This window comes from Pagrus pagrus, assembly GCF_965226575.1.
Source record: "Pagrus pagrus genome assembly, chromosome: 22".
NCBI lineage: Eukaryota > Metazoa > Chordata > Actinopteri > Spariformes > Sparidae > Pagrus > Pagrus pagrus.
The window spans coordinates 884,645-911,958 of record NC_140204.1 but is presented as its reverse complement, the minus strand read 5'-3'; the positions used below and the strand labels follow the sequence as shown (position 1 = coordinate 911,958).

General features: G+C 48.5%; 1 protein-coding gene across 2 annotated transcripts; it reads right to left on the bottom strand.

The window, feature by feature from the left end:
* Nucleotides 1-214: 214 nt before the first annotated feature.
* Nucleotides 215-27,195, bottom strand: camta2 (calmodulin binding transcription activator 2). Of its 2 annotated transcripts, XM_084344741.1 has the most exons (26): nucleotides 27,124-27,195; nucleotides 25,884-25,975; nucleotides 24,739-24,842; nucleotides 23,688-23,755; nucleotides 23,444-23,579; nucleotides 21,674-21,745; nucleotides 21,434-21,581; nucleotides 21,168-21,296; nucleotides 20,865-21,075; nucleotides 19,774-20,782; nucleotides 18,964-19,668; nucleotides 17,898-18,024; nucleotides 17,092-17,226; nucleotides 10,422-10,603; nucleotides 6,985-7,166; nucleotides 6,813-6,891; nucleotides 6,290-6,563; nucleotides 5,977-6,204; nucleotides 5,679-5,893; nucleotides 5,397-5,578; nucleotides 5,092-5,296; nucleotides 4,895-4,966; nucleotides 4,709-4,729; nucleotides 2,759-2,952; nucleotides 2,263-2,337; nucleotides 215-2,179 (listed from the first exon to the last, which is right to left on the bottom strand). In XM_084344741.1, the coding sequence occupies exons 2-26, from the start codon at nucleotides 25,915-25,917 to the stop codon at nucleotides 2,125-2,127; spliced, it is 4,842 nt and encodes a 1,613-aa protein (XP_084200867.1). In that variant the 5' UTR covers nucleotides 25,918-25,975; nucleotides 27,124-27,195; the 3' UTR covers nucleotides 215-2,124. The 2 variants fall into 2 exon arrangements, with proteins under 2 accessions (XP_084200867.1, XP_084200868.1); XM_084344742.1 differs by lacking the exon at nucleotides 4,709-4,729.
* Nucleotides 27,196-27,314: the final 119 nt, after the last annotated feature.

Genomic DNA, 27,314 nt, shown 5'->3' with positions numbered 1-27,314 from the left:
TATGTATACTTGTAGTTTTCTTCAGTTAGTTTTGTAAACAGTCATTTTTACTTTTCTTTCTTTGTAAAGTCTAGTTTTTATTTTGATGTTTTCTTTCCACACCTGGTTTTGGCTCAGTTGAAGAGAATTATTATTGTAATATTAATTCCCAGAGGGAAGAAGCAGCTTTTTGTTTTTTCGTGTGGTGAAAGGAAACAAACACGACTGAGACAAATAGCAAACAGCTGATTTATTCATCTGACTTGTAGAATAATGGATTTCATTTGAAAGATTTTGAAATGTAGAACAATTAAATACCAACTCATGCAAAGCTTCACTGCAACAGCCGAAGAAGAACTGAAGATTTATTTCAGCTCAAACTGAAAACAAGCCAAAGACAAACTCGTCACACAACTCGTTGTAAAGCTCATGCTCGGTCCTAGACGTGGTTTGGAAAGCACTCAGTATAAAACCAGAGGACTTGTGTTGGAGCTCGACGGGAGACTCGGCAGCAGAGCTGATTTCTGGAGCAACTTGTCGCTCAGAGCAAAGTGCCGTCGAGCTGCTGCGTCGTCCTGAAAAGCTGCCGCACATTAAAACACGGTGTGGAGGGAACCCCCGTTTGACCTGTGACATCATCAGCACAGATGTGACATCAGAGTGACATCACAGCCCTCGTCATTTCCTCTGAACAGTATGAACTCATTTGTGATTTGGTTGATTTATTGATTGTTGATAACAATTGATGTTTTTAATTAAAATATAATTGAGTCAAATTTTCTCCATTCACAGGAGCTGAATTGGAAAAGTTAAAACATGAAGAATGTTAAGGGAGTTCTGAATGGACTTCTGTCTCTGAACTCTCAGTGGATAACTTGACGTTTCTTTTGAAAGCACGTCAGAGATAATGACATCATGGAAAAGTTTACGTGTCACTGAATCTAAAAACTTGTTTCACGTCCGAGTGTTGACGCCTCACTGAGGTGAACGAGGCTTCTCTCCTCTGTTCCTTTAAAAGCTGCACCAAGTTTCATCTTTATTGAATGAACAGAAACTTATCGAACAAACGTGGAACTCAGTTTCTGATTGATTAGTTTGGTCTGACAGAGGTCAGAGGTCAGAGGGGGGTCCTTAAGACTCGACCTCAGTCTGTGCAGCACACGCGCGCACACACACACACACACACACACACACACACACACACACACACACACACACACACACACACACACACACACACACAGTCATACGCACACACACTCGTACACTCACATTAACAGTTCATGCTGTAATAAATAAAAACATCCATAGCATCTATAAAGTCCAACATTAGAATATATATATATATATTTATATATATATGTTTATATCTGTGATTGTGATAAATATAAGTAGCTTTGTTATCATCATGTACAGTTTCAGTTCACAGGACTCCAGATGAAGAACACGAAACGTGACGCAGTCTTCTGATTTCCTTTTGTTCAGCCGACCCTCAAACGCACCATCCTGTTCGCTCTGAGCAGTGAATTATGGGAAGGAGGGAACAGACGAGCTGCGCCTCCTGGGAGAGATCGGTCGAGCGAGTTTATCCAAAAGCCTTCCTCAGCCTGCGTCCTCGTCATCAGTCCACGTATAAACGAGTCCACAGCACCTCCGACTGCGAGCTCACCTGGACGTGTTTCACCTCCCACAGGTGTTCTTATGTCACAGCGTGAAGAGTTGGTATTTCTTCAGGTGAGATCAGAAATATGTGGTGGATTTATTCCAGTAACAGTGCAGCTCCAACTCTGAGAGGCCTCCAGGAAACGCCTGTAAGACTGAGCCAAGGGCAGCGTGACGCTCGCGAATGAAGACAGATGGTTACATTCAAGCAGGAGAGAAGACAGACAGACAGACAGACAGACAGACAGACAGACAGAGGAAAGGAAGAGGACAGAGTTGGCGTGGGGTAAGGCTTCTCTCCGTCACTCTCGTCTTCTCTCCGTCACTCTCGTCTTCTCTCCGTCAGTCGCTTCACGTCTGTTTTCAGTGAACCTGCTGAAGGACGACGAGATCAAACGTCTCTCTGTTTGTTTTTGTCTCTCTGTCGTCCGTCTCCCCTCCTCTCCTGTGTGTCCCCTCCAGGAGATGAGATGAAGACGTGGTTTAAGTGGTCAGTCCTCTCCTCTCCAGCTCCCTCGTCTGCTTCAGCTCTTTGATCCTGCAGAGAGACGACCGGCAGCTTTAAACTCAACGTCTCGTCCAGAACATCAAACGTCCAACGACAGTTTCTGTGAGTGTCACCTGTGTCTGCAGCGTCTCAGGAACCTCATGATCTTCCTCGCTGCCTGGTCCTGTTTCTTCGTCAGGAACGACCCCCTGATGGCCCAAAATCAACATCGATCATCAGTATCAATATGATCAATACCTCCTGACAGCAGTCAATACGTTGTCACCTCCTCGACACGCTCGACTCCAAACACTATTTTAGTTACTAACTTCTAAAGTTTGTCTCTTGGAGATAAATGTAATGATAGAAAACAACAGACATCACACAGAGACGGATAACCTTCAAGTCAACACAGCACACATCTCTACCTGAGGTTAAACCACTGATGTGGACAGAAGGAACTAATATCTGTTTTCTGCTCATGAAGCTCAATAAAGGACAGATCATTTGATCTTTCAGTGAATGGTACGGCGTATCATTCATTCCTTCCTGAGGCTCGAGATTAGCAACCACTCACGCTGTTATCACTGATTAGCACACTTAGCCTGTTGCTTGGCAGTTTGGACTCACTTGATCTTGGGGTTGTGGCTGGCGGCGCCTCTCGGAGCCTGTTTCAGCCGCTCGTACTCCTTGTAGCTGCGGTAGTACTGCTGGATGAGGACCGCTGCCCGCCGGCTCTGCTGGAAACGCTTCTGCTCGTAGTACGACCTGAACTTGGACTGGATCAAGATGGCCGCCTGGGTCATCTTCTTGTAGAGAGCGTACTGAGGGGACAGAGTGGCAGCGTTAGTGCCGGAGGACGAACACGACGGGAAGCGATGTCTCAGAATGTGTTTGGAGAAAGAAGAAGAGAAGAAGAAGGCTGGAGGACCCATCAATCATCTGTTTACTGATATCAGCCAATCATATCTGAGCCTCGCCTGCTGAGTGCTCGTTTTCATTGGTTGAGCCAGTTTAGACACAAAGCTGCACAAGCTGGCCAAAAGTATGTGGACAGCCCGTCCTGTCTCGAGCCTGATTTAAGGTCGGCTGCTCGACAAATCACACGCCTGGAGAATTTTGTTAAGTCGACATGTTTCGACATCGTTATGTTTTGTCGCACAATGTGATTGGATAAGAAATAAGCTGTCAGAAGGATTTATAATCGAAGCCGGCTGGAGGACAGAGTCTCATTACGGAGGAGACGGCTGGAAACCTTTTGACGGCTCTTTATTATCTGTGAATCAGACTCGAGGCCCACGAGGTTCTCTGGAGGGGAAACCTCAAGAAGAACTTCTAAATGAGCTTGTATGTTCTGAAAGCATCAGCATTAACAAGCTGGTGGCAAAACAACGTCGTGCATGAAGGCGACTTATCCTTCCTCAGTGTCGGTGAACAACACGAGCTGATAACTGTGCTGCATTCAGGGCTTAACGAGACATTCAACTTGAGTGATGGTCATTTTCCTGCTCACTCTGACCTGAGAAGATATCTTGGTACCAAAACGCTTCAGCAGATGAAGCTCTACATGCACACGGGAAGGAAGCTGCCTGACTATATGACTATTATATAAAATAAAGATGTTTAAAAATATGCAAATTTAACAAATTCTTCAGGTCTTGAAGTGACGTCATCACGTCAGGTCGTCAGGGTCGGGCCGGGTTAGTGAGCTGAACTTGGGGAGAGATTTGGTTGCGGTAGCTGATGGCGCAGAGAAGAAATGTTTTTAATACCCAAAAGCCAAAAATAACCCAACAAGAGGACGGAGAGTCCGGTTCTTGACGAGTGTCTGCCGAGCCGGAGCTCCTGACTTCACTACGGCAACAGATAGCAGCTCAGGCTGCTAATGTATCACCACAACAGCCACACTGAAGTTGATCTGGGACAGAAACGTTTGAAGGGACATGTGAGCCCGGCTGGTGTTGGATTAAACACCGGCTGAGGTTGTTACAAGTCAAGAGAGAAGAGTTTCCACCATGGTGACATGCAGCTCCATCACATGACCCCTCAACAAAAGACATGTTCCCACATCAAGATATGAAGATTCAAGATGTTTGGACTAATAAACAGTTCTGAGCTAAGCGCTGCTTTTTTAATGTTCTCAGACCAACATTGTTTATTATTATAGATACGTGTCCCAAGAGGCTGTGAAGCAACATTACTGTTTTTCAAACCCCATCGTGTCGGGCACCATAACCCAGACCCACCATCCGACTGACTGCTCATATTTCTTAAGAAGCACCTGTTCCTGTTAAAGGCACCACTGAGCTCAGCTGTCCACATACTTTTGTCCACATAAGATCAGATGGAGCCGAATTAAAAACATGAAGTCGTTTAAATCGACGTCAGATAAACTGATCTCGTCTTCTGCAGCATCGATAAAAATAACAGTTCTGATGAAGACTCACGTCACAGGAAGCAACCTGAGTGACGTCTGATGGCTGCTGTCCACACACACACACACACACACACACACACACACACACACACACACACACACAGTGACTACACATCACTACATCTACTGGTCAGCCATATTACCTTCAGAGCTATCCATGTTAGCTAGCCAGAGGAGAGAGAGAGACAGAGAGAGAGAGACATGGTGAAGAGACACAGCAGGTTAGTTCAGTGTTAGTGAAGCTGGAGGACACACACACACACACACACACACACACACACACACACACACACACACACACACACACACACACACACACACACACACACCTGTTTGTACTTCCTGTAGCATCTCTGGATGACGGCTGCAGCCATGTCCTGCTGCTCCTTTAACCTCCGACCCTGCAGAGAGAAAACATCAGCTGATGCTTCTTCTTCTGTTACAACATTAATATCAACTCCGACCTCCAGGAGGCAGCGTGACGTCAAGTGTGTGTGTGTGTGTGTGTGTGTGTGTGTGTGTGTACCTTGTATCTCCTGAAGGCGTTCTGGATGATCCTGGCGGCCTCGTACAGCTCCCTCTGCTCTCCGTCCGTCAGCGTCAGCAGGGCGAAGTCTCTCTCCATCCTCCCATTGGCTGAGGCGTTCAGGAACTCCGCCCACGCCGCAGAGGAGGGAGGGCGGAGCCTCTGGAGGGCGAGGGCACTGAGGGGCGAAGGGGGGCACACCCGCCTGCAAGTGGACACACACACACACACACACACACACATCATCCATACTTGTTCTCTGCAGTACCGTCTCAGCCCAGACCAGCTTTGGGGGCGGGGCTTACCTGGGTGGGGAGTGTGCGTGGGAGTCGACCGTGTCCAGGTATGTAGCCAGCCAGGTGTCCTGTATGGCCGGGTTGTCCCGCCTCTCTCTGAGCGGTGACTCCGCCCCCCTGGGGAAGTCCTCCTGTTTGATTCGCTCCGGGGTCGCCTCGATGATTTGCTCAGCCAGGGTCGCCATGTCAACCTGTTGTATGAGAGGGTAACCATAGCAACAAGAGCTCCTGACATCTGTGGTTCCTGATTGTTTGATGTGTGTTAATTCAGGAACCAGACTTAGTGTGTACCTGCAGCACCTCCTCCTCCAGGTACTCCTCCTCGCCTTCATTCTCGGCGTTCTCGCTGTAGCTCAGCAGCTGCTCCTCCAGCGTCGCCGCCATGTGCGCCCGCCGCCCGCCCGCCGTGTGTGCGTGTGGGTAAGTGTGGCTGGGGGAGGGGGGGCTGCCGCTCTCGTAGTCCATGAGGTAAAGAGGTGAGTCTCTGGAGCCGCCGGGGTTCAAACCTGCAGGACACATCAGTGACAACCATCGGTGTCGGACACACACCAGGAACCAATCACTTCATCTATCACACCACCTGTGTTACCTGTGCTCAGCCCGCCGCTCGGCTCCTCCCCCCACAGAGACACAGGAGGAAGGGAGGGGAGGGAGGAGGGGGAGGGAGGGGAGACGGGCAGCGAGGAAGACGATGAGGAAGGAGACGAAGGAGAGGAGGGGGAGGTGTCCATGGGGGCGGGGCCACTGGAGTAGGCGGAGCTCGGAGAGGGGGAGGAGGGGTCGCTGGGGGAGGGGAGGCTGCTGGAAGAGCTCAGACCTGGAAAAGAGAGACAGCCAATCAGAGAGCTAGGATCACGTGACGTGAGTTGAGACTGGAGTGAGGAGCAGCAGGTGTGAGTTACCTGTGTCCGGGCTGGTGGACAGGGGAGACGGGGGCAGCTGGGGCTGTGGTGTGGCTGGTGTGTGTGTGTCTGCAGGAGAGGTGTGTGTGTCCCCGGGTGTCATGTGTGTTTGTGTATGCAGCTCCTCCAGCGCCGTGGCGAGGCGGGTGTGTCCTCGTGAGCGAGCCACGGCGAGCGGCAGGCGGCCCAGCGAATCAGGGATCCCCAGAGCCGAACTGTTCCAGCCGTACAGGAGCTCTGCTGCCCTCTGGTGGCCCAGAGCACACGCCCACATCTGTAACACACACACACACACACACACACACACACACACACACCTCGTGAGATCATCAGAACGGTGGGACCCGTCTCTCCAAGGGGTTGCGGAGGTTCAAGCGGTCCTCGAGTCAGTTAACAACGATCCAGAAGCATGCTTATTGTTGCTACGGTTACCATGGCGCTACTCTAGACGGATACCATTGATGACTCAAGTGACACCTGGCCAATCAGAGCACTATTTAATGTTGCGTGTGTGTTGCTTTACCAGCGGCGTGCAGGAGAAGTGGTCGATGTTCAGAGGATCCACTTCCTGCTCCAGATCCAGACTGTCGCTGTTAACAGTCCTACAACACACAGACATGTAGTCACAGTGTGTGTGAACCTGCAGTGTGTGTGTGTGAGTGTGTGTGTGTGAGTGTGTGAGTGTATGTGTGTACCTCCAGTGTATCAGAGTGTGTATCAGGTGTGTGTATCCCTGTGCAGCAGCCAGGTGGAGCAGTGTCATCCCGCGGTGACGGACGGAGTGATGAAGCCTCTCTCCTCCTCCTCCTCCCCAACGTCCTCCCCTCATCATCCGCTCACACACTCCCACAATCCTCCTCTCAAACCACTGAGAGGACTGAGAGACAGACAGACAGACAGAGAGAGAGACAGAGTTAGAGAGACAGACAGAGAGACAGACAGACAGACAGACAGAGAGACAGAGAGAGAGACAGAGAGAGAGAGAGACAGACAGACAGAGAGAGAGACAGAGTTAGAGAGACAGACAGACAGACAGTGAGACAGACAGAGAGACAGAGAGACAGACAGAGAGAGAGACAAACAGACAGACAGAGAGACAGACAGAGAGACAGAGAGACAGACAGACAGAGAGACAGACGGACAGACAGACACAGAGACAGAGAGACAGAGAGACAGACGGACAGACAGACGGACAAACAGACAGACAGAGAGACAGACAGACGGACAAACAGACAGACAGAGAGAAAGACATCAGTGAAAAACACCAGCAGTAACAGGTTAGGTTACACTAATGGGCTAACTGGACTAACAAACACATGAACAGAACCAGTCATGTGATATTTCTGACCAATCACAGAGGAGCAGCAAAAGAAACAGGAACCTTTGATGAATCATGACACAACGATCAATCATCAGAACTATTGATAGCTGATAGCTGCTCATCTGAGCACTTTGTTTAAGGTGAGCTGTCTCTATTCCTGTCCGTCTCCCCCTCTCTCCCCCTCCTCCCCCTCCAGCTGGTAGGAAACATTACATTCATAACGCCCCCCCCCCCTCCAGTTTTTCCCTCGACTCTCCCTGGCATGCACACCTCCCCCCCCCCCCCGCCCCCCCGCCTCGTGTGATGCACATGGACGAGTGAGGCTATAAATTACTGACAGCAGAGAGAGAGAGTTTAAACCTGGAAACACTTCCTGTTATCTGTCCGTCATCCTGCTCTCAGACAGCTGCTTCACACACACTGTGATAACACTGACATGCTAACCTGTTAACGAGCTAACATGCTAACCTGTTAACGAGCTAACATGCTAACCTGCCCTTTGATCAGTGGTCAGTCAGGATTGAGGACGAACAGTCTGCATTGATTCACCATCCTTTTGATAAAGGTGCCAATCATCAGTGGAAACTGTCCAACGTCGCCTACAACACGTCTGAAACAGAAACTTGCTTCTCTAAGTTTCCCTGCGACACTTTGCATCATTCATGAACTGTTAGCCTAGCGTGGTGAGGCATTAGCACTCACTGATACCATACACACTCAGATTGAACACTTGCTTCAGTTTGTTTCTCTTCTGGATAAACTGAGGACATGTTTGTTTTCTCAGAGTGAAACAAGAAGTGAGACTGAGTCGTCTCAACCTCGTTTAAGACAAAGTCAACAGAAGCTCCTCGGCCTGTTTCTGTCCACTCAGTCTGAACACGGTCGATGTTTCCCTGAGTTTTCCATCAGTCACAGAGGTCAGGTACGCTGCCACCATGTACCCACTCAAGGCTCAAACTGAATTGTACTAAACGTTGTGCGCTGGTGGTTTGTGCAGTGTACTTGTTGTTTTGGTCTGACTGCTGTGTGTCTGTGTGAGTGAGGAGCTTCAGGACCAGCTGGCAGACACGACTCTTATCTTTGTTCAACTCTTGGCACTGAAGGACTCTGTCTCTGTCTCTCTCTGTCACATTGAGTCTATTTTAACTCGGGGACTCGATCTGCCAAATTCCCCATGACATCAGAGAGAGAGAGCGAGTGTGGTAGAGGGAGCTGAAGTGACTGCAGAGATGTTTTACAGGGATTTTCCATTCAGGTTAATTTGTTCTTCTTAACCTGTTTATCAGCTCAACAGTCACCTTCCTGTAATCTGTCTGCTGACCTACAGGGAGTCCGATGTTTCACTTCCACACTGATCGTTTAGTTTAATTGCAGGTTTTGTTTGTCGAGCACACGTCCATGAATTTGTGGGCTGCTTATACGAGGTTCGGGCGTGGTGACAGCAGGCCAAGCAGGGTATTCAGACTTTTCTCTCCTCAGCCACGTTTTCCATCTCCTCCTTGGGGATCCCAAGGCATTCCCAGGCCAGATGAGATATATAATCCCTCTGGTGAGTTCTGGCTCTATCGAGGGGTCTCCTCCTAGTTGAGTGTGTGTCTGGAAAACCTCCAAAGGGAGGCGCCCAGGGGGAACTTAATAAAATGCCTGAAACCACCTCAGCTGGCTCCTTTAAACAAGAAGGGGCAGCAGCTTTACTCCGAGCTCCTCACGTATCTCTGAGGCTGAACCCAGCCACCCGACTGAGGAAACACGAAGGTGCCGCTTGTTTCCACAATGTTATTTCAGTCACAACCCAGAGCTCATGACCACAGGTAGACACATCTTCTGTGAACAGCAGAGACTGGACACTCTCCTCACCATGGCTGCACCTTGAGATCCAGTCCATGAATATGACAAACAGGGTCAGAGACAAGGGACAACCCTGGAGGAAACATGCTCCGCTTTGTCCGAAGTATACGGACACAGCTCTCACTTTGGTTTCTATAAGAACTGGATGGCTTGAAGCGACGGCCCCAAGATCTTAAGTATTCTCCAAGGATGACCATCTTCCACAGCCGCACAGGAGGCCTTTAAGAGTGAAGAGCTGGTTCAAATGTTCCACGACCAGAACAGAACCTTCATTGGAGAACACCCTCCGATCCCCCTTTTTGAAAATGGGAACCAACATCCTGGTCTGCCACTCCAAAGGTACCGTCCCCCAACTTCAACATGGCGCTGAAGATGTCAACCAAGACGGGTCTTCAGTTCTCAGGGCAAATCTTTTCTTCACCTGGTGCCTTGCTGCTGAGAAGCTTCTTGACTTCTGGCGACTTCTGCCGGAGATATGGACGAGTCTTCAGACCCCGCTGCCTCCACAGAGTCTGTTGAGTTGAGGTGCTCCTCAAAGTCTTCTTTCCACAGCACAGCAATATCCAGAGTCCTGGTCCTCCCCAGCCTGGGACATGTCGTGGAAAGTCCTTCTTCATAGCCTCCCTGACTGTCTCTCTTCTGAAGATGCATCCCTCCTGTAGCTGTCTGTGGTTTAAGGCGACAACACCGGTGTCCACCAGTGAGTTCTTAGGTTGCTGCCATGACTGCCACACTTTTCTGACCTCAGCTCCTACCAGCCGCCTTTACAATAGAGGCTCTGAACACACATCTACCTGATACAACTTGTTTATCCCTTTGGATTCTGGTCTTTGTAGTTCTAAAGTGAATACACATTTTAGCACAAACTGAAAAAGAAACTTGATTTATACACAAATTAAAGAAAACAGTTGATTATCTGATGAAAACATTAAGCAAGTACTTCTGTCATTTCACTATCCTCACCTGTTCGTGGTCCTCAGGTAGAGGTGGAGGAGGGGGCGTGGCTAGCTGACTGCCATGATGATGATGACAATGATGATGTTGTTGTTGCTGCTGCTGGTTGTTGTTGTCGCGGGCGGCCATCTCTGCCATCCTGCGCTCCATCTGCTCCAGCCGCTCCAGGATGGACATCCTGAACTGATTATCTGCACACAGAAAACACACAGAGTGAGACCTCCTCTCCCTCCTGAACAGTAGACGGTCCTACAGGGGTATGTTTCCCATCATGCAGCTTGATGAGTGTCCCCACACCTCCAGTCTGTAGCACAGTTAGACATCTGTAGTCTGATGACATCACTATGACATCATCAGTGACACAGTAAGATAAGATTCACCTTTACTGATCACCAAGATTTAAACTGCAGCAGCAACCAGACGAACTGTCAACCAATCATCTGCACGTCCATCACCCAGCAAGGTCAGCGTGTGTGTGTGTGTGTGTGTCGAAAGCTCTAACCAGGAGGCAAATGGAAAACTCCTCTCTTAAATAACTGTTTTAAGAGCCTCTTTAACACACACACACACGCACGCACGCACGCACACACACACACACACACACACACACACACACACAGTCTCAAATGGAAACTATCTCGACTGACTTCAAACGTCCGACCGCCTGGCACAGAGTGTGTGTGTGTGTGTGTGTGTGTGTTGGTCACAGTGTATCAGGCTATATTAGGGGGTCTGCTTTTACCCACCCGACACACACACACACACACACACACACACACACACACACACACACACACAAACACAAACACTATATTGCTGATTACTCTCATTGATCTGATATTTTCATCGAACTGACTGAGAGGAAAAGTCCACAGAGATTCACCGTGAGTCAGTTAATGTTCAGCAGCACACAGCGTGTTGACGAGCCAGTATTGATCACTGATCAGTTATCAACACTCAGATTCAGCTCACTGCAAGACAACACGTGTTATCTTTTAATAAAGACAGAACCTCTTCTTCTTCTTCTCCTCCTCATTCTCCTCCTCTTTCTCCTCCTCCTCCTCCTTTGTCACCACTAAATAATCTCAGCTCAGTTGTCGTGTCGTTGTTTGAACAGATCTGAAGTCAGTTGTGTTGTGCTGTTTAGCTCCAGCAGATTATTTAGGATTTACTTGAACGAATGCTTTGAAAGCTGTGACACGACCATGGTGAACAAATTATTAATGATATGTTTCAGTATTTAATAATTAATAATACTAAATCACACCTGGTTCTGTATTGGGATTAGAGTTGGGCGATGTCTGCTGATGACCCAACCTTCCGATCATTGACTGTGAGAAACTGCTGTGAAATCATTCGTTTTTCTCTAGATGTAAACAAAATAAAAACCGTCCTGGTGTTCAGGGAACACAGATGAAGAGTGGAGCGGTGGACCACTTGGATCCAGGTTCTGATGTTCACCATGAGAAGTTAAATCTACGTGTCATGACTTTGATTTTAACAAAATCAGCCTTCAGATAAGACAAGCAACTGTCAGGAAGGTCAGTGTTTCAGAGATCCTTTATGAGCTTCTCTGAGAAGAAGGTTCACTCGTAGGAGGAAAACCTGAACCACATTAAACTGATAACTCTGCCAAAGATCCTTTATTGATTTACTTAGGAAGAGGGTTCACTCGGGACTGATTTGAGAAACTGAACTTTGTAACAAACTGAATTTATATCTTCTGTTGTTTATTGTTGAATCCCTGAAGGCTGCTGTTTGTTCTTCATTTTTAGTGACACTTTTTGAACTTGTCAAAACGCCTCCACGATAAAGTCAAGCTGTCGGCTGTCAGGACATAAAAGTCTGACGACAGCAGAGCTGGAAGGGAAACTTCCCATTGTAGCTGCACCAATAGATCATCTGAAACCAGTTTATTACAGATGTAGCAGTGTATGTCTGACCTTTAAAAAGTAAAACAAAGTAAACGACTTCAGACTGTTTAAATGTTCTCGTGGTGGTTGTTAATCTGGTTAATTATTTCCTCCTTCAACATATTTAATCTTGTTGTTTTGTCTGTGAACTGATGAACGGTTTCAGTCAAACTTCGGCTGGTTCTGCTTCTTCAATGTGACAGGAAGTGAAGCGTGTTTTGGACGGTCGGTCGGACAAAAGAAGCAGTTTGAAGACGTCACTTTGAACTCTGGGAGCTTCTTTTAAAAAGATTTTTATGACCTAAACAATCAATTAATGGTGAAGATAATAACAATGATGGATAAAGACAACAGTCGTTAGTCGCAGCCCTCATATTTATACCGTGTTAGAGGGACACAGCTGAACTGTCTGATTTTCACACACAAGGTGGCCAGAATATTAGAAACACCTCTGACTACAACACAGTGCAGCGCTACAGTCACAGTGATCAATGCTACAACACAGAGCTGATCAACAGACTAATCAGTAATCAATAAATCCATCAGAGCACAACATCTGACTCACTTCTGATCGTTTGGTCCTGATCAATACGATCCGATCACGTAGAGATCCTGGACCACTTCCCAACGCGTGTGTGGTTGCTGTGGTTACTGAGCAGCTGTGTAACCATGACAACCACTACAGAAACACACACACAAGTGCAAACACAGTCTCGTCCTACCGACACCATCCTGCTGCCGTGTGTCGTCCATCTTCTGTCCGTCTGTCAGAGTGTGTGTGAGCACAGGTGAGGCGCGCACACACACACACACACACACACACACACACACACACACACACACACACACACACACACACACACACACAGTGCACAGTGACAACGAGCTGATGAGAGACGCAACACACACAAAATAAAGTCACACACACACACACACACACACACACACAGAGTGAGCAGACTGAGTGACCGTGCGAGGATCAACTAGTTAGAGAGAGAGAGAGAGAGTGTGTGTGCTCGGTCGTCCAGTGCAGTCTGCAGGCTGGATGTCCAAACACAGCAGCAAGGCATGATGGGAAAGCCAGAGAGAGAGAGGGAGGGGTGAGAAAAGGGAAGAAGGGAGGAGAGAAGTGGCTGTCTCACATTCCTGGACCTGAGCCTAACACCCCCGACAGAGAGAGAGAGAGACGGGTGACACAGAGAGAGAGAGAGAGAGAGAGAGAGACAGACGGGTGACACAGAGAGAGAGACAGAGAGACGGGTGACACAGAGAGAGAGAGACGGTGATACAGAGAGAGACAGAGAGAGAGAGAGAGAGAGAGAGACAGGTGACACAGAGAGAGAGAGAGAGAGACAGACGGGTGATACAGAGAGAGAGAGACGGTGATACAGAGAGAGACAGAGAGAGAGAGAGAGAGAGAGAGACAGGTGACACAGAGAGAGAGAGACAGAGAGAGACAGAGAGAGAGAGAGAGAGAGAGAGAGAGAGACAGAGAGACAGACAGAGACGGTGATACAGAGAGAGACAGAGAGAGAGAGAGAGAGAGAGAGAGAGAGAGACAGACGGGTGACACAGAGAGAGAGACAGAGAGAGAGAGAGACGGTGATACAGAGAGAGACAGAGAGAGAGAGAGAGAGAGAGACAGACGGGTGACACAGAGAGAGAGAGAGAGAGACAGAGAGAGAGAGAGAGAGAGAGAGACAGGTGACACAGAGAGAGAGAGAGAGAGAGAGACAGAGAGACAGACAGAGACGGTGATACAGAGAGAGACAGAGAGAGAGAGAGAGAGAGAGACAGACGGGTGACACAGAGAGAGAGACAGAGAGAGAGAGAGACGGTGATACAGAGAGAGACAGAGAGAGAGAGAGAGAGAGACAGACGGGTGACACAGAGAGAGAGAGAGAGAGACAGACGGGTGATACAGAGAGAGACAGAGAGAGAGAGAGAGAGAGAGAGACAGGTGACACAGAGAGAGAGAGACAGAGAGAGACAGAGAGAGAGAGAGAGAGAGAGAGAGAGACAGAGAGACAGACAGAGACGGTGATACAGAGAGAGACAGAGAGAGAGAGAGAGACAGACGGGTGACACAGAGAGAGAGACAGAGAGAGAGAGAGAGAGACAGACGGGTGATACAGAGAGAGAGACAGAGAGAGAGAGAGACGGTGATACAGAGAGAGACAGAGAGAGAGAGAGAGAGAGAGACAGACGGGTGACACAGAGAGAGAGAGAGAGAGACAGAGAGAGAGAGAGAGACAGGTGACACAGAGAGAGAGAGACAGAGAGAGAGAGAGAGAGAGACAGAGAGACAGACAGAGACGGTGATACAGAGAGAGACAGAGAGAGAGAGAGAGAGAGAGACAGACGGGTGACACAGAGAGAGAGACAGAGAGAGAGAGAGAGAGAGAGAGAGAGAGAGAGAGACAGGTGACACAGAGAGAGAGAGACAGAGAGACAGACAGAGACGGTGATACAGAGAGAGACAGAGAGAGAGAGAGAGAGAGAGAGACAGACGGGTGACACAGAGAGAGAGACAGAGAGAGAGAGAGAGAGAGAGACGGTGAGACAGAGAGAGAGAGAGACGGTGAGACAGAGAGAGAGAGAGAGAGAGAGACAGACGGGTGACACAGAGAGAGAGAGAGACGGTGATACAGAGAGAGACAGAGAGAGAGAGAGAGACGGTGATACAGAGAGAGACAGAGAGAGAGAGAGAGAGAGACAGACGGGTGACACAGAGAGAGAGACAGAGAGAGAGAGAGAGAGAGAGAGAGAGAGAGAGAGAGACAGACGGGTGACACAGAGAGAGAGACAGAGAGACGGGTGACAGAGAGAGAGAGAGAGAGAGAGAGACGGTGATACAGAGAGAGAGAGACAGAGAGAGAGAGAGAGAGAGAGAGAGACAGACGGGTGACACAGAGAGAGAGACAGAGAGACGGGTGACAGAGAGAGAGAGAGAGAGAGAGAGACGGTGATACAGAGAGAGAGAGAGAGAGAGAGAGAGACGGGTGACACAGAGAGAGAGACGCCCTCCTAGATCGAGGGCTGAAGTCTCTGTTTCATGCTGATGACCTTGTCCTACTGTCTCCTACTGAACAAGGACCACAGCAGCAGCTGGACACAGTAGAAAAGTTCTGTCAGAACTGGGCCCTGGCAGCAAACATGAAGAGAACTAATGTCATGATCTTTCAAAAACGCCCCAGATGTCAGGAGAACAAACACCAGTTTACCATAAATAATCACATCAGTGAACGCAGCATGAGTTACACCTGCCTTGGTATAACATGACAGCATCAGGGAGCTTCAACATGGCAGTGATGCACTGAAGGAAGCAGCTGAAGAGCCCATAGTGTCATCCAGCCCACTGCGCTGTACGGTGGTGAAGTCTGGGTCCACTCAGTCATCAGAACTGAACCCGCTGGGACAAACATCCAACAGAGTCTTTACATGCAGAAGTCTGCAGACACATTTTACACAGAAACACACCAACAAATGCATGTAGAGCAGAATGAGGCAGAGACCCGCTGATAATTAACATTCAACAGAGAACGCTCCACTTGTTAACCAGCTGAAGTCCAGCCAGAGACGCCTCCACTCCAAAGCCCTCCAGACTCTGAGCTGAGCCCAGAGAAGAGTCCCCTCTGTCAGCTGGTCCTGAGGCTGACTGCCCCTCTCAGACAGTCTGACAGCCTCACAACAACACTGCTCTCCCAACACAACCAGAGTCAACACATTATAACACAATGTAGAGAAACCTGCAACACTGGAGAGAAGAAACTAAAAGCCAAAGTGGATCAGAACCTTATCTCGCCCTAAAAACATGATGAGTCAGCAGAACATCTCTACTGTCAGAGATGGGAAGCAGAGACAGATGCTCACCAAGTACAGGCTCCGTGACCACAAACTAACCACACACACACACACACACACACACAGGATATACTGTATATATAATTAATGTAAATCAATCTTGGTGTTGTGTTTGTGTTCATGTTGTTATTTGTTGTGTTCTGTCAAGTGTTTGGACAAGTTGTGTTTTGATGCTTTGGCAACATTGTTGTAAAACTTTCATGCCAATAAAGCCCCTTTGAATTGAATTGAATTGAGAGAGACAGACAGGTGCAGATCCAGACCTTCTGGAGCAATAAACACCTGGACTCTCATCAGGTTCTGCAGCTCAGAAACACAAAGAGGAAGCTGAACCTGAAAACACTGTGACCTACGAAGCCTCGTAGTCTTCACATACACCTCTGAAGACATGAAGGAATGTCCCTCATCACGTGATGAAGGACTGGTTTTACAGCAAGAGAAATAAAATGTTCATATTATTGAACAATGAAACAATCAGATGTTCACAACAAGACAAAAACAATCAACAGTCTGTCTGTCTGTCTCTCTGTCTGTCTGTCTCTCTGTCTCTCTCTCTGTCTGTCTGTCTGTCTCTCTCTCTGTCTGTCCGTCTGTCTCTCTGCCTGTCTACGACGTTAAACAGCTTCACAGTCAGAAATAGCAGTGAGTCCTGATGACTGTGTGTTCACAGGTGATGACAGTGGAAAACAGCTCCACCACATCAATCACTGAGAGAGACAGCAACACACACACACACACACACACACACACATACACAGATGATGGCGCTGTATAGCAGCTCAATCATTAAAGTGTGTGTCTGCTACACTTTGTTAAACGCTTCCTGACTTCCTGTCTCGGTGTGTATCTGGTGTCTCATTGGTCCAGCGAGCGGTGTGACATGTGGAGGAGTTGTAACTGACCGTCCAATGAGAGCCAGTCCAGCTGAGAGCTGGGCAGGGAGCTGGCGTTCCTCGCTCGGTACTCGAACAAAACTGAAGAAGAAACTGAACCTCCGGACTCCAGAACCTGCAGACACACCAGGCCGGCCTCGTGGGCTGAAACACAGAACACAGGACCCATCAGAACTACAAACATGGCCGCATTCACTGAAGTTGACTTAGGAGTGAAGCCAATCAGATACAAGGATCTCCTCATCACATTTTCTCATCATTAATGTGGTTTTTGTCTGAAGACCAGTCGATCGATCAATTATTTGATCAAAGAAAATTCTTCATCTCTATTTCAACAATCAATTAAGTTTTTATGCAAACAGATCAAACATCGTCTGGTTCAGCTTGTTAAATGGCGATCTGCTGCTTGTCTCTGTCATTTCTGACAGTGAATGAAGAGTCTTTGTGTTCTGGACTGTAGTCTACAACAGAAGACATTTGAAGACGTCGCTTTGAGCTCTAGGAATTTTACAGACGAAATTATTTTTAATTCATCGTTAATCTACTAAACCACCATGTTTTTTAAACGCTGGTCAACCCGCTACAAACCGCCTGTTGACCCCATTCCCACGTCCCGCAGGCAGGACAGCCCGTATTTTTATCTGAAGCGTTACGTTTCACGAATGCAGCGGAAACAGAACAACAGCAGTGACAGTAAACACAAGCGGGCAGGAGGCAGCATGGAGGCCAGGGACGATGTTACGTTGATCACTTGTTTGGACATTTTACTACAGTAACACACTAAGTAAGTGTGTGTGTGTGTGTGTGTGTGTTACCAGGGCAGTAGCAGCGCAGCACTCCAGGTTGGATCAGTGATGCAGGGACGGTGCTCTGATCGAAAACACACGAGTATCGACCCGACAGCTCGCTCCATGGTCCTGTTATCAACACCTTAACACCTCCCTGAACACACACACACACACACACGCGCACGCACACACACACACACACACACACACACACACACACAGAAGACAGGATCAGCTCCTGAACTCATCCTCAACACATAGTAATAGTTTGTTTTGTTAGTTTTTCTCTTCTGGAGCATAAAGAGACTTAAACTCTGTTGTTTTACAGATGCTGTGTTGTTACAGCACAAACCTTTGAGAGAGAGAGCAGGTCGGACTATTCAAACTGATTGATTACCTTGTTGATTGAACAGTTCCTGACTAAAACTCAATCTTGATTTTATTTTAACAGTTACTGTGCAGCGGTTGAACAAACGATAACTACTTTTCATCAATATCAGCGGGTCACCCAGGTCTTATGTTTAGATCAAAGCCGAGCCGAGATGATAAGTGATACGTGAGTCAACTGACCCGGGTGCAACTGCAGAGTGCAAATTCCCACTGCACACAAAAGCCCGATCTTAGCGGGTTTAAGTGGGTTTTATGACCAGTGGAAAAGACGTGCAGCGCTGAGTGTTTTCTTCTCACTGAGACTTCAGTCGACAGTGAATCTCTGCTGCCACCTTGTGGACAAACAGGTGAAGCCTCAACCAAACTGCAGCTCAGAGTGAAGCTGAGAAACGTCTTGACAGTTCGATCCAGTGTAGAAATACAGTCCTGGATTCAAATGTATAATATATATAATATCAGAATATAATCATTGATTCATTAATGTGTGTTGCGGTGATGTGATCCGTATTAATACATCATTTATTATTGATTATATTTTGTTTCATCATCTAAATCTGTAAAGTAACTAAAGCTGGAGAATAAAAGTTGTGAAGATAAGATGAGATGAGATGAGAAGTTTAAAGTAGCTGAAAATGTAAATACTCAAGTCGAGTACAAGTAGCTAGTAGTTTAAGTTGTACTCGAGTAAATGATGACTGGTTACCTCGGGGTACGACCACTCTGGGGAGAAGTCCGTGATGGAGGCGAGGCGGGTCGAGGAGGAGGAGGGCAGTGGGTGAGGAAAGGGGAGGAAGGAGGAGGAGGGCGAGGGCTGGGGGGGCACCATGTAGCGGACCCCCGCCGGGAACACGGTCGGGTTTGGCACAGCAGCGACGGAGGAGGCGGGGTGAGCTGCGATGGGATTGGCCTCTTCGGTGATGAGGTCAGAGATGAGGTCAGGGAACTGGCTGTCGAAGGAGATGTCAAGCTCCTCCCCTCCACGCTCACAAGGCTCCGCCTCCTCCTCCAGGTGCGTGTCCATGCAGGTGTCCTCTGAGTCGTAGCTCCGCCTACTCTCCTCCTTCACATGGATGGGAGGTGTCGTCAGCTGAGTGGTGTCCATGGCGACAGCAATGGGGGCGGAGTTATTGTCCGATGCCATGTTAGCTGTAGCATTGGCAAACACCGTCTGACTCTGTGGCAGCACCAGGGGCTGATGAGACAGCGTGGAGGGGGGTGGAGCTTCAGGTGCAGACAGGTGATTATAGGCTTGTGCCAGGACCAATGGCTGTTGTCCGTCAGCCTGTCGCTTTGTCTGATTGGCTGGTTGGGCGTGCTGGCTCGTCGAGTCCTGGCAAACCAAGAGCAGTGAAGCAGTGCTACTTCCTGTCTGTTGCCGTGGAGACGAGCAAGAGGAGGCGTGGCTTGTCTGAATGACAAAGAAATAAAAAGACATAACATGAAGGTCCAGAACAACTTTCAACTGGAGGACAAAGTCTCCTCATAAACAAGGACTGTCTCTTTGAAGTCTCACCTGCAGCAGAGCCAGCTTGGTGGGAGGAGCACTGCCTTCATCATCATCATCATCATCATCATCATCGCCTCTGCGGTCCTTCACCTCCTCTTCTTCTCTCACCGCCTCCGACTCCCTACCCCCTGCCGACTCCCCAAGAGCTCCCAGGTCCAGGCAGAGGGGGGGGAGGGGCGGGGCCACAGAGGAGGAGGGAGAGAGGGAGAGTGATGGGGGGAAGGAGGAGGCAGGTGGAGGGGAGGAAGAAGACGAAGAGGAGAGAGGGAGGGTGGAGTCTCGCCTGTCTGCCTCAGAGGAGGAGGAGAGCGAGGAGGGAGGAGAGACGGAGGAGGGAGGGGTGGAGGTGGGGGAGAGGGAGAGAGCGAGGGATGGGGGAGAGAGGGGGGAGGAGGAGCAAAGAACAGGAGAGGGGGTGGAGGAGAGAGGTGGTGGGCCGCCGTATGTCTGACCCTGTTTAGGGGAGTTGAGGAAGGAGTCGGGGTCAAAAGCTGGGGGCAGGGACGGGGGAGGCGGGGGAGGTGAGGGGGACGATGGGGGAGAGGGAGGGGAGGTGGCAGCAGGAGGGGGAGGGGAACAGATGGAGGAGGAGGTGTTGGAGGAGGAGGGGGTCAGGAGCAGGCCTCCAATCACAGGTGAGGGGAGGAGGGTGAGGGAGAGGGTGGCCACCCCTGCTGCCTGGACAGGGGGAGGAGGGGGGAGTGAGGGAGGAGCGGGTGAGGAGGAGGAGGGAGGGGAGGGAGAGCCGGGCTTGCCGGCAGGAGGGGGGAGGGCGGGTGAGAGCACTAACTGGCCGGAGTGGGTGAGTGACAGGCTCCTGCCTGGCCCCGCCTCCTCTCCTCTGGCCCCGCCTCCCCCTCCTCCTCCTGCAATGGCGGTGGTTGTTGCCATGACGATCACCGCATTCTGAGGTAGCGCAACAGTCGTCAGGTTGGCATGGTGGTCATAGAAGCCGTTGCCGTGGTTACCCATGGTAATGGTGGCTCTGTGAGGCTGAGGTGGCGAGGAGGCGGAGCTACAAATGAAAAATAAAACATCTTTACGTTCCCCCGGCCTCCCGTACGTCACTGTGCACTGTAAATGTGTGGCTAACTTACGTGGACGAGGGGCATGGAGACGACACGGGGCTGCTCTGAGCCTGGAGGTGGGGTGGTTTGGCTTCTCCTCCCCCTCCTCCCCTCCCTGCCTCCCCCGCCTCAGATGAGTGAGATGAGGGGGAGGGTCTGCAGGAGGAGGGAGGCAGTTTGGGGGAGATGATGCGATGCTTGGTGCTGTTACAGCGGTGGGGAATGTTCACTCCTGAAGATACTACACAGAAAAACAGACAGGAGCAGACTGTAAGCTCAGCTCAGAGTGATGTCACACAGTGATGTCATAGTGATGTCACAGTCATGTGTTACCCTGGGTGGTGTTACAGAGGCAGGCGTGTGTGCGCGGCTGTGGTTTGGTTCTCTGTCGGTCCAGAATGTGTTGAACCAACTCCTCGATACTGAAATCACCGGAGCCCACCGAACACTTCATACTGTGAACTGAGACAAATACTACACGTGAGTACTACAGTAGACAGATAATACCTGTTAACCCTATAGAATACTCAGATAATACCCGTTAACACTACGGACTATGATACTTTCGAGTACATGCAGTAAAAGTACTTGTTTCTTACACATTGGCTTTAGTTGGTTCAGCAGGTCGTCTCGGCTCCACCTCACGCTGTCATGGCGGTCGGCCACCGCACACAGCAGCGGACTGCATTTCCCAGAATCCTCTAGGGACGGCACGTTCAGGTAGTGGACCAGCACGATGTCCGGGTTCTGTCATACACAGAGGCACATATTGATCACTGATGGATTCTCACAATTTTTTCAATGTGTGTATGTGTGTGTCTGTGCGTGTTTGTGTTGACCTGCAGCAGCCAGTAGCATCGTCTGTGGAATGTCGGCACAATGGAGGAATGGACGTAGCAACCATACAGGCACTGAAACCAGAGACAAGCTTTAGCATTCATCAATACTGAAAATAATAGCTGCCATCCTACAATAGAGAGGCTCTCTGGGAGTTATTACAGTGTGGTGTCTGAATGATTGGTGGGATGGTTGTTTTAGGTTTCTTGGTGCTTTTAAGAATGTGAGACTGAGCATAATAGTGATACAAGAGTAAAGTAACATTACTGATCCTGCTATGAATGCTGAGCACCCTCTCATCCCAGCTACAGTCTGTTCACCCTGCTGCTGTGTGGCAGGAGATCCAGACCTACAGAATAATAAGCAGCTTCTTTCACAGAGGCTGACAAGAGATTCAGACTACACAGCAGCTTCACTCCTGCCACGCGGCGAGAGATCCTGACTACAGATCTTATTCATTCCTGCCACCTGGCGAGCGATCTTGACTACACAGCAGCTTCACTCCTGCCACCTGGCAAGAGATTTAGACTATGCGGCAGATTCACTCCTGCCACCTGGTGAGAGATTCAGACTACAGATCTTATTCACTCCTGCCACGTGGCGAGAGATTTAGACTACACAGCAGCTTCACTCCTGCCACGCGGCAAGAGATTTGGATTACAGAACAGCTTCACTCCTGCCACTCGACAAGAGATCCAGACTACACAGCAGCTTCACTTCTGCCACGCAGCAAGAGATCCAGACTACACAACAGCTTCACTACTGCCACCTGGCGAGAGATTTTGACTACGCAGCAGCTTCACTCCAGCCACATTGCAAGCGAGCATGACTACGCAGCAGCTTGTCTCCTGCCACGCGGCAAGAGAGCCAGACTACACAGCAGCTTCACTCCTACCACGTGGCGAAAGATCCAGACTACAGAACAGCTTCACTCCTGCCACCTGGCGAGCGATCCTGACTACAGCGCAGCTTCACTCCTGCCACGCGGCGAGAGATTCAGACTAAAGATATTATTAACTCCTGCCAACTGGCGAGCGATCCTGACTACAGAGCAGCTTCACTCCTGCCACACGGTGAGAGATTCCGACTACGCAGCAGCTTCACTCCTGCCACCTGGTGAGAGATTTAGACTACAGATCTTATTCACTCCTGCCACATGGCAAGCAAGCCTGACTACACAACAGCATCACTCCTGTCACGCGGCAAGCGATCCAGACTACACAGCAGCTTCACTTCTGCCACGCAGCAAGAGATCCAGACTACAGAACAGCTTCACTACTGCCACCTGGCAAGAGATTTTGACTACGCAGCAGCTTCACTCCAGCCACATGGCAAGCGAGCCTGACTACACAACAGCATCACTCCTGTCACGCGGCAAGAGATCCAGACTACACAGCAGCTTCACTCCTGCCATGCGGCAAGTGATTCAGACTACAGAGCAGCTTCACTCCTGCCACGCGGTGAGCGATCTGACTACACAGCAGCTTCACTCCTGCCACGCGGCGAGCGATCCTGACTACACAGCAGCTTCACTCCTGCAACGTGGTGAGAGATTTAGACTACGCAGCAGCTTCACTCCTGCCACACGGCGAGAGATCCAGACTACACAGCAGCTTCACTCCTGCCATGTGGCAAGAGATTCGGACCACCACACTACAGAGAAGCACTTTTCTTGCTGTCTGCCAAAGGATCCAGACTAAAGAACAACTGTTTTCATGAAGTCTGGCAACAGATGTTGAGAGCATCACAACACAATCTTGGGTTCTGCTGACCTCCATGCCCTGGACCTTCAGCTTCATGTGGTCCTCTCTTGTCGTTTTCCCATCCTTCCTTTTCTTCCAGCAGTATCCGTCCTTCCTGTACTTCACCTTCTTCCTGTTGTACAGGATGATGCTGCCGTTCTTCGGCCTGAAAGAAAAAAACACATCTGTGTTACTGGTGTGAATTGAGTTGTTTCACCCTTGGCTTCATCTGCGAGGCTCATCCTGAAGCTGTGGTGTGAGTCAGTGTGTGTACCTGGTTTTCAGAATGCAGGAGAGCCACTCATCATGTCTGTCAAATGATATCAGGTAAGAAGCGATCTCCTGCAAAACAAACGGACAAAGAAAGAGAATAACCAGCTTGATGAGACTAAACTGGGTCTCTCATTAAAATAAGGTCTGGTTCTGACAACAGATCAGAGGTCAGAGTGGTAGAGTTGAGTTCTATCAAAGAGTAGAGCTGTGTGATTGTTATTTCTCATCATCTGGACGGCATGAAGGCAGCATAAAACAAACATGGAGGACAGCAAACGTGCCACAAAACAGGTTAATTCTGAGAAGGAGGAATCCTACCAGCCAAGACAAAACCAGGTGCTTATACATAAAAGTAGAGCTGCAGTAATTAGTTGATAAATCAATCAAAATAAAATTAATTGGCAACCTTTTTGATTATTTATCTTCTCATTCATTTTTTAAGTAAACATGTCAAACATCTGGTTTCAGCCTTTCTTTGTCATTTCTGACAGTAAATGAAGAGTTTTTGAGTTTTGGACTGTTGGTTGGACAAAAGAAGACATTTGAAGAATTCACTTCAGGAACTAGAGTCCTTCAACAAAGTCCAGACTCTGACGTTACATTATTCTGTTTACATCTGTAGTTATAAGTGTTTTCTATTGTACTTTCTATAATTCATATATTGTTACACGCTTCATTGAGAGAAAACAAAACAAACACAGAAATGATCAAATATGAGTCAGGCATTTAACTTATTGATTGTATGGTTCAAAACATAATGAGAAACAGATCTTTCCACTTAGTCAATGTAACTATTGATTCACTGACTGGGCTATGTGCAATATCCTGATGAAGACATGACATTTTGGTCAAACTGCACAGCCCTAATCAAGTTTGATTTCTATCAGCCTGATGGAGTGAAGTTATGCACTGTTTCAATAGAAAACAAACAAAAGTATCATCGTAAGTGCAGAATCAATATTAGCCTTCATTTGAATTCAGAGACTGAGACCAGACCATGAACAACAGAGCCAGCAGTCCCTCTGAAGGTGAAGCTCTGTCTGGTCTCTTACCTCGTTAGTGTTCCACCTGAGCCGCTCGTTAGGCAGGCCGGACAAACGAGGGAGACACTCCAACAGCTTGTTAGGAAGAAACACCTTCCTCGGCCCTTTATTCTCTGCAGAGAGAGAGAGAGATGGAGAGAGAGAGAGAGAGAGAGAGCAGGACACAGGTTCAGGACGAGCTGAAGACATCAGACAGGATTTTCTTCTTCAATGACGAAAGACTGTTTAGCTCTTCTGAAACCTCCTGATCTCATCGTATCTGTCAGATTTGTCTGTGGTCACAAATATAAATTAATGTTACTGTCACATGGAAACAAATGACCAACATGAGGAGTCTTTAAAGGAGCAGTCTGTAGTTTTATGAAGTAATGTTCATGAGCAGAGAGAGATCTTCAGTGGCTGTTAAACAAACTAAATAAACAAACTCTTTGTCTTCATGACTGAATAAATGAATAAACAAACTGGCCTTAGGAGACAACACAATTTATACTGTTTTACTTTGTTTATATGTGGCGGACCCTGCCAGCTTTATAGCTTAAACAGTGGTCTGGGACCTTATTTTCCTCTGAAAACCGCTTGTTTACTCACTGATGGAAAAAGTTTATATTATTACCTCATTAATATTGTAAATATTTACAGACTGCTCCTTTAATACATCCAGTCACACTGACTTTTCAAATATAAAGCAGGACTGGCGACAACTGTTTTTTTCTCTGGACCTGCCCTTTAAAACAGACACAGTTAGCTTAGCATTAGCCTACAGCAGCGCTTATCCAGAGACATATAACATATACACCTTTATATATATATATATATATATATATATATATATATATTTATATAACACCTTTTAGCCACAAAATCAAGTCATACAGTGATAAAGTGTATATTTCTGGCACAGTAAAAAACTGTTGCTAGGAGACAAGAACATCCTCAAAATCTTTTTAAAAATTTACAAACTCCCTTCGTCTCCATGGCAACAGCTGCAGACAGCACGGCTTACGATCTCTGGGAATCGATCTACATGATCATGATGATGCAGAACGATGACATCACAGACAAAGAAAGCAGCCATCTCTGTGATGTCATCAACAACATTTGGTTACCACAGTAACAGAGCCAGGGGGGCTGCCGGCATGTGATGTCAGACTGACCTGTCTCCGTGGAAACCATCTCCTTGTTGCTCATGGTGACGAGTCCATGCAGGATGAGTCTCACACAACGCACGGCCGCCCGCACTGCCCCACTGCACACGCACGCACACACACACACACACAGAGTCAATAATCTGATCAATAGGAAACAGAGGTTGTGTTGAGTGTGTGCTGCGTTCAGGTGCTCAGTGTGTGGAGTTAGTGAACAGGATCATGTTGTTATTGATACGGTCACATGAGCATCTTCTTTGAGTAATAGAGTACTTATTGATCATTACTCCACAGGATGTTAGTGTGTGACTCTGAACACACACACAGTCTGCAACAGGACACCAGCATCTCTCTCTCTCTCACACACACACACACACACACACACACACCTGAAATCCAAGTTGCTAACTCCACACACACACTCCCTCAATAGGTCCCTGTTGCCTAGCAACAGTTGAATTTGCACCCACTTTAGCTGGAGACAGTGTCCATAACTGTATGAGTCTGTGTGCGTGTGTGTTGAGTTACATAACATACGATTTTACATTCAGTGTCTGTGTGTGTGTGTGTGTGTGTGTGTGTGTGTTAATTGCACACCTGACTTGCATTAGCACATGAATAATTATCATTGATGACATTAAACACGGTGTACACTGGAAACAAATGACTATGATTCTCTCTCACACACAGACACAGTAACGTTACACACACACACACACAGACACACACACTCACCCCCGGAGGCCGGGCTCAGACCGCGGACTCGCCTGGCTGCTGTGGCCGCCTCCCGGAGCTTCTCTCCGGGCTGTCGGAGCTCAGCTCCTCCCGACCCGCTGACTCTGAAGCTAGCGTTAAGACGCTTCTCATATTCGCGTCATTACCAATTGTGACGACGCGACAACACGTTTTAACACATCGCTAGCCTCGATCATACCCTCACCACTTCACCCCGAACCAAACGAGCGAGGATCATTGAGTCACTAGTTAATAAATAACAGTAAAGTGTGGTTGTTTAGCTGCTCGGCTAGCCGGCTAGGCTAACGACAGCTACACAGGTCCCTATCAGCAGTGATTAAACACCTCCGACAGCCGAGCTGCAGGGCTTTAGCTCCGGGACACAACGAGCTAACCCGGACCGGTCAGCCCACAACACTCTCTGAATATACCATGTCAAATAAAACCATTGAAATACCCGCACACAGGCCGAGCGGCTGCTTTAAGGGAAAACAGTCTGTCAAAGCTCCTTTACCTTCCGCCTTCAGCACAGCCGCCATCTTCTCCTTCTCTGACGTCAGTGCGTAGCTACGTGGGAGGCAGAGTGGTGGAGGGGGGTGAGGGGGGCGATCACCTGTGGATTACCTTCACTGGATTATTTTACTGATCTTTATCAATATGTTTTATAGTCACACCAGCGGGAGAGGAAACTTTAATAATGAAACT